The 20,089-nt window shown below is 34.4% G+C and overlaps 1 protein-coding gene across 1 annotated transcript in view; it reads left to right on the plus strand.

Annotated features, from left to right (window-relative positions):
• Tbcb (tubulin-binding cofactor B) overlaps window positions 1-17,418 on the plus strand; it is a 49,638-nt gene extending 32,220 nt beyond the window's left edge. Inside the window, exon 2 of the mRNA XM_090400644.1 lies at window positions 16,346-17,418. Coding sequence (XP_090256770.1) covers window positions 16,363-17,091 — 729 coding nt within the window. The 5' untranslated portion in view covers window positions 16,346-16,362 and the 3' untranslated portion in view covers window positions 17,092-17,418. The remainder of the gene's footprint in view (window positions 1-16,345) is intronic.
• The last annotated feature ends 2,671 nt before the right edge of the window (window positions 17,419-20,089 follow it).

Genomic DNA, 20,089 nt, shown 5'->3' on the forward strand with positions numbered 1-20,089 from the left:
AAGAAGTTTGTGAGAGCTGTGATACAAAAGTGGGTTGATAGCGGCAGTATTCTCTGTGCTTGTCAGCATGAGTTTATTACAGGGAGGTCATGTTTTACTAACTTATGCACTAATAACAAGATCACAAATGTATTGGACTTCATAACTAAACTGCAGCAGATGGAATTGTATGACAGATTAGCAAGTTATGTTGTTTAATTGTGGGGGGGGGGGAGTCCTGGAAAACAAGTTACTATTGGTGCTGTGCAAGTCTTTTTGCTAGAGTTCATGTGGAATAATTTTTTCCACCTTCCATTCCTTTAGGACTCACCCTGTTGCAAGATTTGGGGCAAATGGTTGTGCCAAGGTGTCATTAATTGCATAGAGCATGCTCCAAGACACATGGTAATATACTGTCAAATTATATGAAAAATTCTGCAAATATTTTAGATCAACTTTAAAATTTATTGACATGTCCAAGGCCCCAAAAATCAGACTTAAATCTACTAGCCAGAGATAAATCTTAGTTATCCAAGGTATCTGTCTACACTATATATTATTATAGATGATTTAAAAAAAAAAAACCTAAATCTTATGTTCACAAGAGAAAACAAAGTAATACATTCTTTAATTCTCGCTACACATTACATGTAATTATACAGAAATATGCTTTCTTTAATGCAGATTTTAAATGTATGTCACGTCACTGCAGAGCTCATCACAACTCAGTTTGTGTTTTCTTTGTACTTTATTGTTCATAATGAAGGGCGAATTTATTTAAATTATCCATGAACAATAATTTAATTGGAAAGGCAAATAATAAAATTCACGTTGGTGGCACTTGATGCACCCAGTCAGATGATCTAGTCCTTGATTTATCTTTCCAAGATAACTGAATTTTTTAAATAAGAATTTTCATTGTGTAAACTTTTGAAACATTTATTTACTTTCAAAGTAAATGCTTCAAAATTTTACATTTCAAGCATTTTCTGACTAAAAAAAATTTAAAAAAAATCAGTTAATGCCTTTTTATTCGCGTATAGGGAGTAGGCAAGGCAGTTTTAACCCTATCTGATTTTTGGAGACTGAGTGGGCATTTCAATCTTCACTGGTATCCAATCAGAGATAGCTTGCCCAAGGCTATCAATAATTAAGTGGCATGCAGTGAAGAGATGGCTCAAAAAGTGCTGCCATTTCATGGTCCCTGACCTTAACACACTATATTTAATGTCTGAAACGGGTTCTATGATCAATTTTTCTTGAGTTTCTGGAAGAAAAAGCCTGCTTGCACGTGCCAGAGGTAAACTAACTCGGGAACTGGTCGAAAAAAGGCTTGGAAAAATTTCCTTTAGTCGCTGACCAGATTTGAAACCAAGTCTTCCTTCTTGTGGCCAAGTGCCATGGTGTGCAAACACCACATCTGCTGAGCTGGTTCTAATTTTCCAACTCTACACAGGTTCTAATTTTCCAACTCTCTGGAAATAAAACTTAAGTTCTTGGCAGCCATCCATGATTAAATAACATTCTCAGTGAATGAGATGTTTTAAAATGACAATGTAAATTATGTAAAAAATCTTTTGAAATCATTTAGAACGAGGCTAAAAATTCACTCACCAGTGGTGAGCGTATTTCTGTGCATGCTTCTTGTATTCAGTGTTTGGAATGCATCCATTTTGAGTTTATATGCCTATGAATGATAAAAATAACTTTTATCAAATTATGTTATGAATTTACTGTTAATCTTCTTGTTAATCCCCCCCCATGACTTAGTTCCCACAAGAAATCAAAACATTTGTGGCATCATCGAATCTTATATAAATATTCTTGTCTAGGGGAGCCAGTTCAAAAGGAGTAGAGAGGACAGAGCAACAGACCATTTGAACTAATTAGTGCTCGGAGTGATTTTATATGTAAAATGCCAGAAGAAAGCACTGTCCTATGTGCAAATATTCCATAATCGTTATGAATCGTTCAGCAGAAAAACTAACCTGTTCAACCCCTATGGTGCAACTTAGCTTATGTTTTCTGCATATCTGGAATTTAAAAGACCTTTGAAAAATCCAAGTATACCATGTGTCTTGAGAGCATGCTCTATGCAATTAATGACACTTTGGGCACAACCATTTGCCACAACATTTGCCGTATATGTATCTCCTTTATTGAGTGAATTGGTCACCATATGTAAGCAGATTGCTGAAACACATGACCTCTCCTTAACAAATCTCTGCTGACCATCATAAAGATTACTATTATTGACCCACTTCTGAATCCTAGTTGTTTGCCAACTTCTCTAATATCTTAACAACAACAACAACAACCCCAGACACACAGATTGGCCTATAATTTATTATATTATTATTTTGACACCTCCAGGGAGTCCAAAGACTCATCGAGGGAGAGTGTGCCGACAGCATCGAACGATTGGTCCCCTTCCAACTACTAACCGCGCTCAAACTTACTTAACTGAGCTATTAGTAGCAGAGGTTCTACCAATCGACCAACCTTTGCCAGCAAATTTGTAGCCTTTGTGAAGTGGAATAATTTTTCCCACCTTCCATTCCTTTAGGACTCTCCCTGTTGCAAGATTTGTGGCAAATGGTTGTGCCAAAAGTGCCATTAATTGCATAGAGCATGCTCTCAAGACACATGGTAATATGCTGGCAAATCTTATTGCCTTATTGATATCAAGTTTACTTAATTCCACATATACTTCCTGCTCATTCACCATCAGTCCTTCCTCTGCCATATCCTCTACACTCCAGCTTCTCCTGATGTTGCCATAATGGGGATGAAATGCACTGCTAAACTGATCAGTGAATAATTCAGTGATATCCTCAACACATCGGTTACCATTCTGCTAGTAGCATCAACTTGCATCATCTTCCGATAGTAGTTTTTCCTTCTACTTGCCACATATCAAAAGAACTCCTTAGGATTTTTCTTGATTGGCCAACTTCTTCTCATACTGTCCTTTTGCTACCTTTTACCATCTGCGTTACTTTCCTGGCATGCTTTTTGTACTCTTTGTGCAACCGATCATTATCAACATTCATCTTGTGTTGCCTCCACAGTGTCTTCTTCCTGATTTCACGCTTAATCTCTTCATTCATCCATTTTACTCCTACCTTATTTAGTCTTTTCACCTTTGAGATATACTCGGACATTGCTGCTGTTAATTAGCTCTTGAACAATGTCCATGCAGTGTCTATATCCTTCCCACTCAACTCCTTTCCATTCTATAGTTCTACAGTACAGTAGTGCCTACTGGCAAGTATGACAAGCTTAGGAGATTGCTTGGTTCAGTGCCACGGCATGTAAAACTGCATGGGCTGGATGTTGATGGGGCATGGGAAGTGGTCAGGGAGTATTTGCAGGCGGTTATGGCTGACTGTATACCTAGAGTCCAAATAGTAAATCAAGTAGGGGTTAAATGGATGAATAACACCATTAAACTTGAGTTACAGAAAAAGAAACAAACAATTGTGGAAGGAATTTAAGGAGAAAGGTGACCTGTAGGCACATGAATGGTATAAAGTGCAGGCCAGAAGGGTAACGAGTGGTGAGAAAAGCAAAAACGGTTTATGAAAGGAAATTAGCCATGCTAGCTAAAGAGAATCCCAAACAGTTCTTTCAATATGCTGCTAGCAAAAGAAAAACTGTACATGGCAGAATGATTTTAAGTAATGCGAATGGTAGGGAGGTCACTGAATCAGTAGATATAGTGGAATTACTGAGTGAGCACTTTGAGAGAGTATATCATCCAGGTGGTGACATTGAAGGAACCATTAGTTTATATGGGAATTGTGGTGAATGAAGTGGAGGTGAATAGTCTATTACAGAACCTTAATGTGGGATTGGATGGTATATCAGCACGGCTCTTACGTGAAGTGGCTAAAGAATTGTCAGTGCCCTTGACCTTATTGTTTAATCTGAGTCTCGGATCTGGTTTAGTCCCGGAGGGGTAGAAAGAGGGGAAAATGGTTCCAATGTATAAAGGAGGATCCAAGACTGATGTTGAAAATTACCAACTGATCAGCATATCAGGAGTCGTAGTAGAGGGAAAAATACAGGAATGGATTGATGAAAATGAGATACTGTATGGGGGACAGCATGGTTTTGTGAAGGGTAGATCATGCCTCAGTAACTTGCTCAGGTTTTATAACACCGTGACGGCTGAACTGGATAAGGGTAATGGGTTTACAGTTATACTGCTAGACCTGGCTAAGGCTTTTGGCAGGATACCACATGGAAGTCTAATCTGTAAACTGCAATATATGGGAATGGATATAAGGTTGGTGAGATGGATAGGAGGGTGGTTGATGGAGAGATACCAGAGAGTAGTTTACTCAGGAGTAGAGTCCAAAAGATGGCCTGCGACTAGTGGTGTGCTGCAGGATTCTGTTCTTGGACTGCTGCTGTATAATTTGTTCATTAACGATATAGGGAAGGATCTGAGAGGAACGGTTCGTTGATGATGCAAAGTTGGGTAGGGCAATAGTGAATGCAGAAGGTGTAAAAATTTTGCAGGATGATTTGGATAGATTGGAGGTCTGGGCTAAGGAGAATGGATGTCAATTTAATGTGGCAAAATATAAGATTATGCATTTTGGGGTGAAAAGATCAGCAGCAGTATATCACATTGGTGGAACTGCACTCAAGGAGATTGCGGCCAGGGACTTGGGAGTGTTGGTAGATAGGGAGTTGAAGTTTAGGGGGCACATCGCAAAAGTGGTAAATCAGCTCATCAAATCACTTGGATACTGAAGAATACTTTGACGAGCAGAGATAAGCAAGTTATTGTTCCTCTGTATCGAGCCTTGATAAGACCTCATCTTAATTACTGTTCCCAGATCTGGTCACCTTGGTTTCTTCTTGATGGGGGAGGAGGTTGAGAGGATCCAGAGGCGAGTGACCAAGATGATAGCAGGTCTATGAACCTTATAAAAACAGGTTGAAGATTTGTGGGTTGCAGAAATTGGTTGATAGGCAGAAAATGGGAGATATGATTGAGACATTCAAATTGCTGAAGGGTTTCTATAGGATTAATTAAGAGGATATTTTTGAGAACAGGACTGGTGGTGGGAGGACTAGGGGACATCCATGGAAGCTGGGAAAGAGTGTGATTAGTAAGGGTGTTAGTGCTGGGTTTTTTACTTTTAGAGTGGTGAGTGAGTGGAATAAGCTGCCTGAGTCTGTTGTGGGTGCTATGACAGTGAATGAGTTCAAGGCAAAGTATGATAGATACTGTGTAAATGTCAAATAGTTGTGATGGACATGATGTTTAGGGCCTCCCTCGATAAGTCTAAGGGCTCCTTGGAGTCGCCCGTAATAATAGTTCCCCAGTTGTCTCCAAAACTTACCATGATCACCAGCCTTGTAGTTCTGCATATATCCCTTCTTTATAGTTCTCACGTGACTGGCTGCAACCCAGGTGATCACTTCATGGTCACTCTCATTAACTGGAGAGAAGATTAGACACTTAATTGACATCCTATGATGATATAACCAAATCTAAGCCTCTTTACTTTCTTTTCTTACTACCAGGGGTGTGCCGACACGGTGTGTGCAACGCACACAGGCACCAAAGATTTCAGGCGAGAAGGAAATACTTTAAAAAAATATATATATTATTCATTAATTATATCAAAATAAATTACATTTATGTTTAAATTTTAATTATATTTTATAGATTTGTTTTCAACAAATCATTTATAATCACTTATTTGTTATTATTCCTTAACACGCGGGAGCTTGCAGCAATAATTTTGCAGCATACAACACGGTATATCTGAGAGGTACATTCATTATTAGTATGTGCTAAAATGCATAAAACATAAACAACACTGCAAATATAAATGATGGTACAAATTAAGTGAATATTGAATCCAACATTATTTCATTGCCGAATATCGAAACTACAAGAGTTTCTTGCCGAATATATAGAAACTAAAAGTTTCAGTGGATGCAAGCATAAGCATCCTTATGGGCAACTCGTAGTAAAGGTGGAGCAAGCTCCAGATCACTTAGTATTTTCCTTAAATGTAAAGCACATCTTCCAGAGCAGCGCTTCCCAAACTGTGGCCGCGGCCTCTTGGGGGCCGTAGATTTTGTTGAGGGGAGGGGTCATGAAATAATGAAAACAAATTTAAAATCTTTTTAAACTTGTTTTCATTATTTTCATTAAATTTGTTTTAAATTTAAAGACTAAGTAGATTCTTTTTATCTTAAAAGAAATGCATTTAATTTTTATTATTTTATTATTTCTTTTTTGTTATTTTTTATATTTTAATGGAAAAAAAATCACACATTGGTGCGGGTTCACAAATTTTGCTTCCTGCGTATTGTGCATTTAATATGCTTATTCATATAAGTTTCATTTGAAAGCAGAAATCTAAGAATTGCAGTTTCATATATTTCACCTATATTGATGTAGCAGTATTGAAACACATCCATCACATTAAATTGTTATTAAACTTGTTTTATGTTTTTAATGCTTTCTTTAGTACTAATCGTTTTACATTTCATATGCTTGTACTGCAAATGTACAATAATCAGGGATGCGTCTGCAATGTGTGCAACGCACGTAGGCACCAAAGAGGAGGAAATATTTTTTAAAAAATCGTTTTTTTAAAGTGATTTTTTTTTATTGGAGGAGGGGGGGTATAGGGGTGCCAACTAAAGTTTTGCACACAGGCGCTGGACACTACTGCCGTGCTACTGGGTATAGGGGCACCAAGTAAAGTTTTGCACACAGGCGCCGGACACTACTGGTGTGCCCCTGAGAATAATATCTATCTATATAAAAATATGAGATAATGTGTATGTAAGATGCTAAAAATGTAATATTTGCATTTGATTTTTGCAATATTCACTGTGTATGTTTTTGTATTGAATATAAATATATGTCTATATTAAGATTTTTTTTTCGAGGGGAGCTGTGATATATTTTAATTTTTCCAGAGGGGGCCCTGACATCCAGAAGTTTGGGAAGCACTGTTCTAGAGCAGTGCTTCCCAAACTGTGGGCCGCAGTCCCCTTAGGGGCTGTGAAATAATGAAAACAAATTTAAAATGTTTTAAGACTGAGTAGATTTTTCTTTTCTTAAAAGAAACGTATTTAACTTTTCTTATTTTTTATATTTTATTGGAAAAATTCACACAGTGGTGTTGGCTCACAAACTTTGCTTCCTGCATATTTCGGCGCTTAATGAATATTACTAAATATATGCTCATTCATATAAGTTTCATTTCAACGCAGTGGTTAATTGTATTTACTTGTTTTTACTTTGAATGCTCTCCCGGGAAGCTCCAAATCTTCCCCTCCCTTTCATCACGCGTTCGTAATCAAGCGACTATTGATTTTATATACATGTCAAAACTCGTTTTATATTATCACTCTCATCCGAGCTAGTTTTCTGTTACCAATAAAAGTTTTGCATATACTTCACACATGTTAAACAAGTTCACGTGGGGCTGCAGAAGCAAGAAAAACAAGTACTTTTATTATGTCAGTGAATAAGGTATGAGCAGTCTGCTATTATATTTCTCAACAAATAGTGCAATTAGAGACAACTAAGATAAAAATTACATTAATTAATGAATCACGTCCCCTCATACAGAAACTATACTGTATATATAGACTCAAGCAAAACCATATGTTGCACTGACAAACACAGTATCTAACTAAAAACTATTGTTATTAATTAGATGTATGTGAGAGTTGGATTTTGCAAGGCAGCAATAAAATTCAACCGAACGTGTTAAAATTTGTAAACTTCTTAAAACTAAGAAATATATATATAGTGAATGTTATGGCAGTTTCGCATATGGAATTCGGTTGAAAAGAGTTAGCATTTCAACTCAATTGTCAGCTATGCTTTTATCTTTCGGTCATGCGATCTTTTGTTAATACAGCATGAATCATGTACACATTTTAATAACCTGTCTTTGGTTATTAACCTGTCTTTGCTGTCTGTTTCGCGTTAGGCTTAATTACCGTAAAGGGAGAAAAGTCACAAAAGAGAAAAATGTTCCTGGTCCGGGGATTCCCTTATTCAGGTAATATTCACTAATTTCACGTTGTTAATCTGTGGTGTGCCAGTTTCGGTAAGTGGTGCTATTATTTGATCTATTCTACGTTTAAAAATTTAACCCCCCCCCCGAGATGGTAAGTCGCTGATTAAAAAAAAAAAAAACAGCGAACAATCAGAAACAGACTCAAAAAAAAAAGTACAGTATTTCATAGTTTACCAGAACAGCCTGCATCGTCTTCAGCACCAAACGGCAAGAAACAAAAAATGTCGCATGAGAAAATTCAAAAATACGAGCCTTCTTATTTGAAATATGGGTTTGTACCATCATATAATAATCCAAACAAACCTATGTGTGTAATCTGCTGTAAACAGTTATCAAATGATTACATGCGACCAGGAAAACTTTGTCGCCATTTAGATACTGTTCATGGGGAATATAAGAGTAAGACAATTGATTTTTCAAAGGCTGAAGAATTAAAACGACAAACTAAATGTTTTTCAAAGCATGTTAAACTGAATGACAAATTAATAAAAGTATCTTTCAAAATTGTTTTGTTAATTGCAAAAACAAAGAAACCTCATACAATTGGTGAAGACCTCGTCTTACCAGCAGCAATAAAAATTTGCGAAACTATCTATGGTTCCGAAATGTCAGAACCTTTAAAAAAATTCCTGTGTCTAATAACACAATTAAAAGAAGAATAGATTGCATTGCCGATAATATCATGTCTACATTAATTTCACGAATTAAACAAAGTAATGCATTTGCCATTCAGCTTGATGAATCTACAATAATACAAAAGGATGCTAATTTAATGGTTTTTGTTAGATACCTCTATAATTTTCAAATTCATGAAAATCTACTGTTTTGCAAAAATCTTTCCAGTACAACCAAAGGAAAAGATATATTTGAAAAAGTGAATAATTTTTTTTTAAAGAATATGAACTTGATTGGCAAAAGTGCATCGGAATTTGCACTGATGGTGCCGCAGCCATGATGGAGAGAATTTCAGGTTTTGTTGCAGAAGTAAAAAAAAAGTATCCGAATGCAAGACATGTTCATTGCCTTATCCATAGAGAAATCTTAGTATTTCGACAAATGGAAGAATTGCTGAGTAAAGTGTTATCAGAAGTTTCTAATGTAGTTAATTATATAAAAAGTAATGCTACTAATACAAGACTGTTTCGTATTTTATGCCAAGAGATGGATTCCAATTACGACACTTTTATATCCCAGAAGTAAGGTGGTTGTCCCACAGAAAAGTTCTGAAATGAGTTTTAATATTGAAAGATGAACTACGAATTTTTCTTCTTGATAAGAATCCCATGTTAGCATCTCATTTTTGTGATCAAAATTGGTTGTTTCATTTCTTATCTGTCAGATTTTTTCAAAAAAGTTAATGAATTGAATCTTTCTCTGCAAGGAAAAAGCACCAATATGTTAACACTAAACATTAAATTGCAAGAATTTCAAAGTGAACTTTCTGTGTGGTTAAAACGTTTTAAGGGTAATAAAACGGAAATGTTTACTTCTCTTCATAAATATGTTAAAGAAAATAATATTTTACTATCAACGGAAAATAATTAACCACCTCACAAATTCTATGGTTTTTTCGAAAAATATTTTCCTAATTTGAATGAAGATAAAGAATATGATTGGATAAGAACACCATTTGAATTTTGGATTCGACGACAAAAAGAATGTCCTTCATTAGTACACGCAGCCTTAAATATGTTAATTCCTTTCATATCTACATACCTTTTGTGAAAGGTATGTAGATACATACCTTTTCATCAAAGGACATATTTCGGTGATTACACCACATTTTTTTTATTATTCATTTATACAATATACTGAAATAATAATAGTTCCTGACAAGTTTCGTAAATCGTAGGATTTACATCTTCAGGGGTAAATAGTATAACTTAAAGTTTAAACAAGAGAAATGAATAAATACAAATCATAACTGTCTGGCTATTCATAAACCCAGATAACAGAATGCAGATATAAAACGTTATTGACGTTGAACAATACTGGACGATCTCACGTGTTCTCGTTCATACAGTCAGAGCTCAGATCGAGGTAGATTTTTTATTAGAGCTGACCACACTAGATGGAGCATTAAACCTTGATTTTTATTGCATTGGGTTGGGTTTTTCTGCATATTAGCAGCTTCTTTAAATTTTCTTATATACCAGTTGTTTTCTATGTATGACATCGTTTTTTGCCAGAGTACATCGTGTCCAGTGGAAGTGGTATGGAAAGCAAGACCCATTTTTTGTTCTCTTTTGTATTGTACGTCTTTTTGGTGTTCAGCCATACGTATTTCTCCAGATCTTCCTGCCTGTCCTACGTAGCAAATCCCGCAAGAGCAATGGATTTTGTAGACTCCTGGTTTTTTAAGAGGATGATGAGGTGGTTTTGGTGGATGTAGGAATCTTGAGATTTTTTTCCATAGGAAGGAAGGCAACTTTTACATTGTGTTTGTTCATTAATTTGGCTAGCGTATCTGTAACATTTTTGATATAAGGAAGAGAGATTGCATTTTTGTAATCCTGTTTTATTGTGTTGTTAGTTGGAGGCATTTTAAGGATTCTCTTGATGGTTTTTGTTTCATATCCATTTTGTTGGAGGATTTGTGTTAAGTATTTTAGTTCTTCATTACATCTTTCTTGTGTGCTGGAGATATTGTATGCTCTGTCTCGAAGAGTTTTTTAATTAAGCTTATTTTTGTGAAGGATGGCGTGAGGCTGCATTTAGAAATCTTTCTGTGTTGGTCAGCTTCCTATATACTGAGAAGGAGAGTTTGTTTTCTTCATTAACTTCTAATAGAATATCTAGAAAAGGAAGTTTTCTATTTTCTTCTTGTTCTAAAGTGAATTTTATGGTGTTGTGCAAATTGTTGAGATAATCTTTAACATTGATAAGTTCATCTGTTGTTCCATTCCATATGATGAAAATATCGTCTACATAGCGTAGCCATATTTTCGGTTTTTTATGTTAATTCTTTAGAGCATTGTTTTCAAATTTTTTCATAAATAGGTTTGCTAATACCAGTGATAATGATGAACCCATGGCCAGTCCTTTTTGTTCCCAGATTCTGTCTTGATAGGTGAAAAAAGTATTGTTTATACAATGTTTAAAAAGATGTCCAGAGGGAAGAGGTCTTCTAGGATATTCAAAATTTCTTGTCTCAGGACAGTTTGTGAACAAGCTGATAATGTCTTGACTTGCTAAGATGTCTGATGGATCAATATGTATATCTTTCACTTTTTCTATGAAATGTGTACTATTTTTTATGAAGGAAGATGTTTTTTCTATATGCTGTGAGATCATGTTGGTGAGGTATTTCACCAAGTTGGAAGTTGGTGAATCTCTTCCATCTACTATTGGTCTTAAAGGTATATCTGTCCTGTGGATCTTTGGAACACCATAGATTCTTGGTATCAAAGGATGTTTTGATTGTAAGTATTTTTTAAGTTCTTCCGTCCAGAGGGGCACTTTTTATGAGATCATTTTGTTTTTGTGTGTATGCTAAGTCGGGTCTCTGTCTAAGGGTTTGTAGGTGTTTGTGTCCTCCAGGAGACTTTTCACTTTATCATATTCTATAGCATTTAAAATGACAAGTTTCGTAAATCGTAGGATTTACATCTTCAGGGGTAAATCTATCGAACAACACGGCAGATCTTATCTGTATAGAGAGTGCAGCTTTACTATTAAAAAGCAGATTACCTCGTAGGAATCTACCTAACAATGAATATGCTTGCCTTAAAAAATTATAAGTATGATAAAAATATTGTCTTAATCAAAGCGGATAAAGGCGACGCAACTGTCATTTTAAATGCTATAGAATATGATAATAGAATGAAAAGTCTCCTGGGGGACACAAACACCTACAAACCCTTAGACAGAGACCCAACTTGACATACACACAAAAAAACAATGATCTCATAAAAAAAGTGCCTCTCTGGATGGAAGAACTTAAAAAATACTTACAATCAAAACATCCTTTGATACCAAGAATCTATGGTGTTCCAAAGATCCACAAGACAGATATACCTTTAAGACCAATTATAGTAGATGGAAGAGATTCACCAACTTCCAACTTGGTGAAATACCTCACCAACATGATCTCACAGCATATAGAAAAAACATCTTCCTTAATAAAAAATAGTACACATTTCATAGAAAAAGTGAAAGATATACATATTGATCCATCGGACATCTTAGCAAGTCTAGACATTATCAGCTTGTTCACAAACGTCCCAAAACAAGAAATTTTGAATATCCTAGAAGACCACTTCCTCTGGACATCTTAGATCTTTTTAAACATTGGATAAACAACTTTTTTTTTTTTTTTCACCTATCAAGACAGAATCAGGGAACAAAAAGGACTGGCCATGAGTTCATTATTATCATTGGTATTAGCAAACCTATTTATGAAAAAAATTGAAAACAATGCTGTAAAGAATTAACATAAAAAACCGAAAATATGGCTACGCTATGTAGACGATATTTTCATCATATGGAATGGAACAACATATGAACTTATCAATGTTAAAGATTATCTCAACAATTTGTACAACACCAAAAAATTCATTTTATGACAAGAAGAAAATAGAAAACTTCCTTTTCTATATATTCTATTAGAAGCTAATGAAGAAAACAAACTCTCCTTCTCAGTATATAGGAAGCTGACCAACACAGAAAGATTTCTAAATGCAGCCTCACACCACCATCCTTCACAAAAATTAAGCTTAATTAAAAAAACTCTTCGAGACAGAGCATACAATATCTCCAGCACCCAAGAAAGATGTAATGAAGAACTAAAATACTTAACACAAATCCTCCAACAGAATGGGTATGAAACAAAAACCATCAAGAGAATCCTTAAAATGCCTCCAACTAACAACACAATAAAACAGGATTACAAAAACGCAATCTCGCTTCCTTATATCAAAAATGTTACAGATATGCTAGCCAAATTAATGAACAAACACAATGTAAAAGTTGCCTTCCTTCCTATGGAAAAAATCTCAAGAGTCCTACATCCACGAAACCCACCTCATCATCCTCTTAAAAAACCAGGAGTCTACAAAATCCATTGCTCTTGTGGGATTTGCTACGTAGGACAGACAGGGAAGATCTGGAGAAATACGCATGGCTGAACGCCAAAAAGACATACAATACAAAAGAGAACAAAAAATGGGTCTTGCTTTCCATACCACTTCCACTGGACACAATGTACTCTGGCAAAAAACGACGATGTCATACATAGAAAACAACTGCTATGTAAGAAAATTTAAAGAGGCTGCTAATATGCTGAAAAATCCAACCCAATGCAATAAAAATCGAGGTTTAATTCTCCATCAAATGTGGTCAGCTCTGAATGTATGAACGAGAACACGTGAGATCGTCCAGTATTGTTCAATGTCAATAACGTTTTATATCTGCATTCTGTTATTTGAGTTTATGAATAGCCAGACAGACAGTTATGATTTGTATTTATTCATTTCTCTTGTTTAAACTTTAAGTTATACTATTTACCCCTGAAGATATAAATCCTGTGATTTACGAAACTTGTCAGGAACTATTATTATTTCAGTATATTGTATAACTGAATAATAAAAAAAAAAAATGTGGTGTAATCACCGAAATATGTCTTTTGAACCAATTAGCCTGCAGGCATTTTCACGTTATTGATAATTAAAAATAAACATGACCTGCTTATCAATGGTAGAATTCGAAAGAAATCTAAGAATACAGTATTGAAACACGTCCATCACATTAAATTGTTATTAAACTTCTTTTATGTTTTTAATTCTTTAAAATATAATATTTGCATTTGATTTTTGCAATATTTGCTGCATCTGTTTTTGGATATAAATTAGTATTGAATATAAATACAATAAATATTATAATATGTCTCAATTAAGATTTTTTTTTTTTGAGGGGACCATGAAATATTTTAATTTTTATAAAGGAAGGCCCCTGACATCCAGAAGTTTGAGAAGCACTGTTCTAGAGGACATGTATGATAAAAAAAAATAAATAAATAAATAAATAAATAAACCTTTTGGCTCTATTTCAATAATACATGATGGTTTATTTATTTTTAGTTACAATCTAGAAATTATTGCAACAAAGAAATATAAAGAATAAAATTTTGTTTGTTACAAAATAACGCAGACATAGAGAATGAAAGAAAATAAAACTAAACAAATGCATTTAACATTAATCAGAATCTTCAATAGTTGGATTTACAGAACTGTCATAACAGTCATCGCAAACAATATTGCTATGCTGAAAGCATAAATACTTTTTGCAATGTCTGCAAAAATATTTTGATAAGCGACTCGCTTTGGATGCATAGCACATAAGACATCTTTTTCTGTTTGTCGAGGGGCCATATCTATCTCATCATTAGAATTTCATTCAAACTAAGTCTGAAATTGAAGTTTCAGGTGTAAAGACCTATTCACACCTGTAGAGGAAAGCCTTTTTATTTGTTCTGATGCTAACTGCATTACTATATTTTTAATAAATATTCTGTGCCGTATTTTCTCATTATTCAGCATATGAATAATCTGAGCATTTATATTTATAAGCTATACTGACATCAGAGCTCGCAGTATCTCTCGGATACAATTTACTGTCAAATATCACAAACCTTTACAAAAAAACGTTCGACCAAACTGATGGCAAAACAGTGTGGAATATCACTCGTAACATATGCACGTGCAGCTAGTCATGACTTTCAACCTATACAATAAAATATCTTTGTCATCTAACAAGTATCTGTTAGATCTGCCAGGACCCCCACAGGGTCAAATATCACAAATCTTTGCATAGCATGTGTTAAACCAAACTGACAGCAACAAAAGTGCGAAATAGCACTCGTAATATACTCGAGCGCAGTTACTCATGACCTTCAACCTATACATTAGATAGGTTAAAGAATATTCTTGGTAACAATTAGCATCTTTCTATCAGATGAGTGCCCCGAATGTTAAGATCTTATTTTATTCTGATCCTAGTTCTAACAAGGTAGTTTAGCGTAAAGAAGTAAAAACTTGAACTTTGGTGAGTTTACTGTTTACAGGATGACTTGTTTGAGTTTGTTTTTTCTTGTTCAAACTGGCATTTGCTCTAAACATATTTAAGAAAAGTGCTGCAGTTATTAACTTTATTCTACATTCTGCTGTTACGGTGTACGAACTCTATCATATCACTAATCCAAAAGGTATCAACTGTAAGATTTTGTAATTAGACAGTGCAGTGCATCAGTAATAACAAGGACAAGAAATAAATTTGAATTAGAACTAAGATCTAAGGTAAATTATTCATTATTTTCTTGTACATTTAACGTAATATTCCTTATTTTTTAATTTTGTTAAACTGTCATGAAAAAATTAAATTTTCACGCTTTTAGATATTTCGCTAAAGAAATTAATATGTTTTAATAATTTGACATTTTCTTTTAATATTAATTTTTATTTAGTAAATTTATACATGGAATACTCATTGTAAAAATTGTGTTTTGTACTAAGTTTTTTTTTATTAATATTATAAAAAACGTTTTTTTTTTTGTACTTACTGCTTTTGGTTCAATAAACTTATAATTAATATATTTCATATTTCATTTTTAATCACTGATACGTTTTTATAAAGTGATTTTTAATTGGGGGGGGGGATATAGGGGCATCAACTGAAGGTTTGCACACAGGCGCCGGACACTACTGGCATGCCCCTGCTTACTGCCTAAGATTGTTGTCACTTAAGAACTTGAGAAATTAGCAAAGAAGCTAACTCAAATAGTTTGCAATTTTCTTACATTAAAGATTGCCCACTTTACCATGCACTGCATAATCATTTAATAAATAAAAAGCATATGACTCTAGAGATGGATAGTTGTGAAATAAGTATTAGACACTTGGTGGTGTGTGTGGGAGAGAGAATTTTGTTTTTGTATCAGTTTCACTAAATACCACGGTGACACTTATCTCCTAACTGTTGCTGATCATTTTACACTGGGCACTGACTGAGTCAATTTTGGGTAGTAGTTTGAGCATAAATTTTTCATCTGGGTGAATATATTTTCCATCCAAATAAAATTCCAGCCTTGAACACAATTTTTGTAGTAGCATTGTATACAGTGGGAGCTAGATGATTAGTAAGTGGTTCATGCCTTCATCCTAGATGGCTTCATTCTTCTGATGAAGGGTAAAATAATGAGTAGTTAATTCCTTTTAAAGACATCATAGCCTGAAATTAATGTTTTAAATTTGAATCATCAGGTATAATTTTCTTACATTTTCATTTTATTTTTACAGGTATCATTCCAGCAAATATGAATGACCAGGTAGTTCCAGCCACCTTAGAAGTAGTAAGAGTTTTGGTGTCAAGTAATGTTAGTAGTTTTATATCTGAAAAACATTTTCCCAAAACACTAACAATTGGAGAATTAAAAGGCAAGTTGGAATTGATCACAGGGGCATCTATAGCATCCATGGAAGTTCAACTGAGGACAAAAGATAATCAGCTTATTGCCAAAATGGATGATAATGAATCTTCACTTGAGTCCTATTCAGTTGAAGATAACATGATAATTCATGTTATTGATTCTCTGCGACAAATTGGTGATTTTGAAGACATTTCTAAAGTTCCAAAGTATGAAATGTCAGACGAAGAATATGCTAAACGTAGTGAATCACTTAAAGCATTCAAGATGAAAAATAAATTGGGTACTAATAATGAGGAACAGAACAGAATGGAAATGGAACAGAAACTTAAAGAGGAAGAAGAGGTGGCTAAGAAAATTAACATTGGTAGTATTTGTGAAGTAAAAGTTGCAGGACAACCTGTTAGAAAAGGAACAGTGATGTTTGTAGGAACTACTCACTTCAAACCAGGCTATTGGGTAGGGGTACAGTATGATGAGCCTTTGGGGAAAAATGATGGAAGTATAGATAACAAGCGGTATTTTGAGTGTCCACCAAAATATGGAGGATTTGTTAAACCTAAAGATGTATCTATTGGAGATTTCTCAGAAGAAGAAATTATGGAAGATGAAATCTGATTTCTTCTACTTAACTTTAGTTGTTTGGCTTTAAGATGCAAATTTTAATGCATTGCTAGCAAGGATGTTGCTTTCTTTTTTTTTTTTCAGATGAAGAATTGGCTTTTTTATGAAAAAAAAAATTCAACAGGGATAATCTTTCCCAGGAAGAAGAAAAATTGATGTATATTTTCAGATACATAATTTATTTTCAATTATCACTGTTTGGTTATTACTTTCTTTGCAGCTATTACATGTTATGTATATATAATGGACATTAATGGTCACCAGATGTATATGTTAAAGCAAAGAAATTGTTGAATGAATAAGTTTATTTTCTTTCACACCTTGTTTTCACAGTAAGTTCTGTTTAGTTTACTGCAGAAATATTTTTGGTTTGCATTATGCTAGAATACTGGGGTAAAGATAGTTAAAAAAATTTTTTTTGTCTTAACTCATATAAGGAGCATACAGTCCACATAAATGAACTTTATGTGGACTGTATAAATGAACAAACACTGAAAGAGTGTTTTCAGTGTGAGGTTATTTAAATTTCTCATCTGCCACTGCCATAACTTGGAGGTTACCCTATACATCTGAAAATTTGAATAGTTTCAAATTTCAGTTTTTGGGATTCTGATTCTTATTGATCAGAAATGCAATTTTTCAATTGGAGGGGTTGGGTTTAAAATTTTTTTACTAATATAATTTCTTCTTTAAAAGATGTAAATTTGGGTGTAAAAATAAAATTTTGATGCAGGATGCTCAAGAAAGTCTTGAACCAGAATCTTGCATTGCACTGATGTACAACAACCTCAGATAAAATAACTGAATAGGACACTATACCAGATTCAGATGGTGCATATTGATATTTCTATTGTTAAAAAATTGCATATCATAATAATACAATAAATTTGATTAATATTTTACAGCAACAAGGAAGAAAGATGACTTGAAATTATTGCCCAAGATTTTCTTCCATATAAACATTCAGACATAAATCATGTTGGAAGTTTACTGGAATATTTACAGCACTAGGAAAGGATTAAAAACTAATTTTAATGATCCAGTATTTTGTCTATTACTGAGACATCTTCAGGGATTATAAATAACTTGTAACACACACACACACACACACACACACACACACACACACACACACACACACAGAAAGCACAATACTAAATGAAACACTTCAGTGACTCTAAAGTCGTGTCTAATTGGGGCGTCCTCCATGGGCATTTGTAGGTAGCCTAGGATGTAAAGTAGGACCTCTGACAATCGTTTCTATAATTTTGGGAAGTTTTATGCATCTATATTTATTTAAATTTGGTTGATTTTTGAGTACTGCTGCAAATTCCAAAAACAGTTTACTATGGTGAAGCATGGTGGTTTTCTTCCAGGTGATCCTGAGGGTTGTATAAAATACATGGTCTGCAAAGCCAGATTGACCATAGTTGTGATTGCAGATGTATAGTTTATGTTCTTCTAAATGGATGGTCACTGATCTACCTGTATGTCTGAAGTAAGGTCAACTTGCAGGAACAGGGTACTTTATATGCTCCTGACACTGAGAGAGGAGGGAGCTAATCTTTGGTAGAATACATAAAGGTAGCCAGTTTCTGGTGAGGCTTAAAAGCTGTGTAAAGGTTATTTTTTTTTAAAGACCTGGCTAATTTTTCTGATGCAGGGAATGGTGATGCAATTTCTGAAATTCTTCTGAAGCAGTGGGGAGAAACTGATTATTTTTTTTTTAATTCTGTAATCATTATAGCCATTGGAAAGGAAGGTGTGTGTGTGTGGTTGAAAGAGCAGTTCCACTGGAACATAGATTATGGGCTGTATTGGTTAATTTTAATAATGCCATATTGTTGAAAGGGGTGGGGATGGGAAAGTCTGTGAATGCATCTGCCTGTGCGAGTGGTTTTCTATATACAGTGAAGGAAAGGTTATGATTAGGAAGGTATGTTGCTAAGGTGTCTAGGAAGGGTAAGCTATTGTTTTCTTTTCCGCTGTAAACGTGATTCTTAAATGTAGGCTATTGAGGCGATTGAGAAAAGAGGTGTCTGGGCCATGAGGTCAAATAGAGAACACATCTACATATCTTAGCCAGATAGAAGGTTTCAGAGGGGCTGAGTGTATAGCGTGTTTTTCAAAATTTTCCATGTAAAAATTGGCGGTGGGGGGGGGAACCTATAGTGGTTCCCTCTATCTATTTGTGATTTTTTTTTTTCTTCCAAGGAAAATAACCAGAATTGATGGCAAAAGAAAAGAGATCTAAGATATCAGAAGGAAAAACATTTAAGTGTGTTAAGGCATCATTTAAGGAAATATTGGTAAACAACAGTGAGGTAATGTCAAAGTTTACCAATATATCTGTATTAGTTTGATTTTTCAATCAAGGTTTTAAAATGGCTGTGTTTCAAAAAATATATTTCGGTGATTACACCACATTTTTTTATTAATCAGTTATATAAACTGAAATAATAGTTCCCGACAAGTTTCGTAAATCGTAGGATTTACATCTTCAGGGGGTAAATAGTATAACTTAAAGTTTAAACAAGAGAATTAATAAATACAAATCATAACCGTCTGGCTATTCATAAAACTCAAATAACAGAATGCAGATATATAACGTTATTGATGTTGAACAATACTGGACGATGTCACGTGTTCTCGTTCATACAGTCTGAGCTCAGATTCAGGTAGATTTTTTATTAGAGCTGACCACACTTGGAGAATTAAACCTTCATTTTTATTGCATTGAGTTGGGTTTTTTTAGCATATTAGCAGCTTCTTTAAATTTTCTTTATATAACTGTTGTTTTCTATGTATGACATCGTGTCCAGTGGAAGTGGTATGGAAAGCAAGACCCGTTTTTTGTTTCTCTTTTGTATTGTACGTCTTTGGTGCTCAGCCATGCGTATTTCTCCAGATCTTCCTGTCTGTCCTACGTAGCAAATCCCGCAAGAGCAATGGATTTTGTAGACTCCTGGTTTTTTAAGAGGATGATGAGGTG

Source organism: Typopeltis vanoorti, chromosome 11, assembly GCF_054136105.1.
Source record: "Typopeltis vanoorti isolate ZY-2024b chromosome 11, IOZ_Tvanoo_1.0, whole genome shotgun sequence".
In the NCBI taxonomy this organism is placed as follows: Eukaryota; Metazoa; Arthropoda; class Arachnida; order Uropygi; family Thelyphonidae; genus Typopeltis; species Typopeltis vanoorti.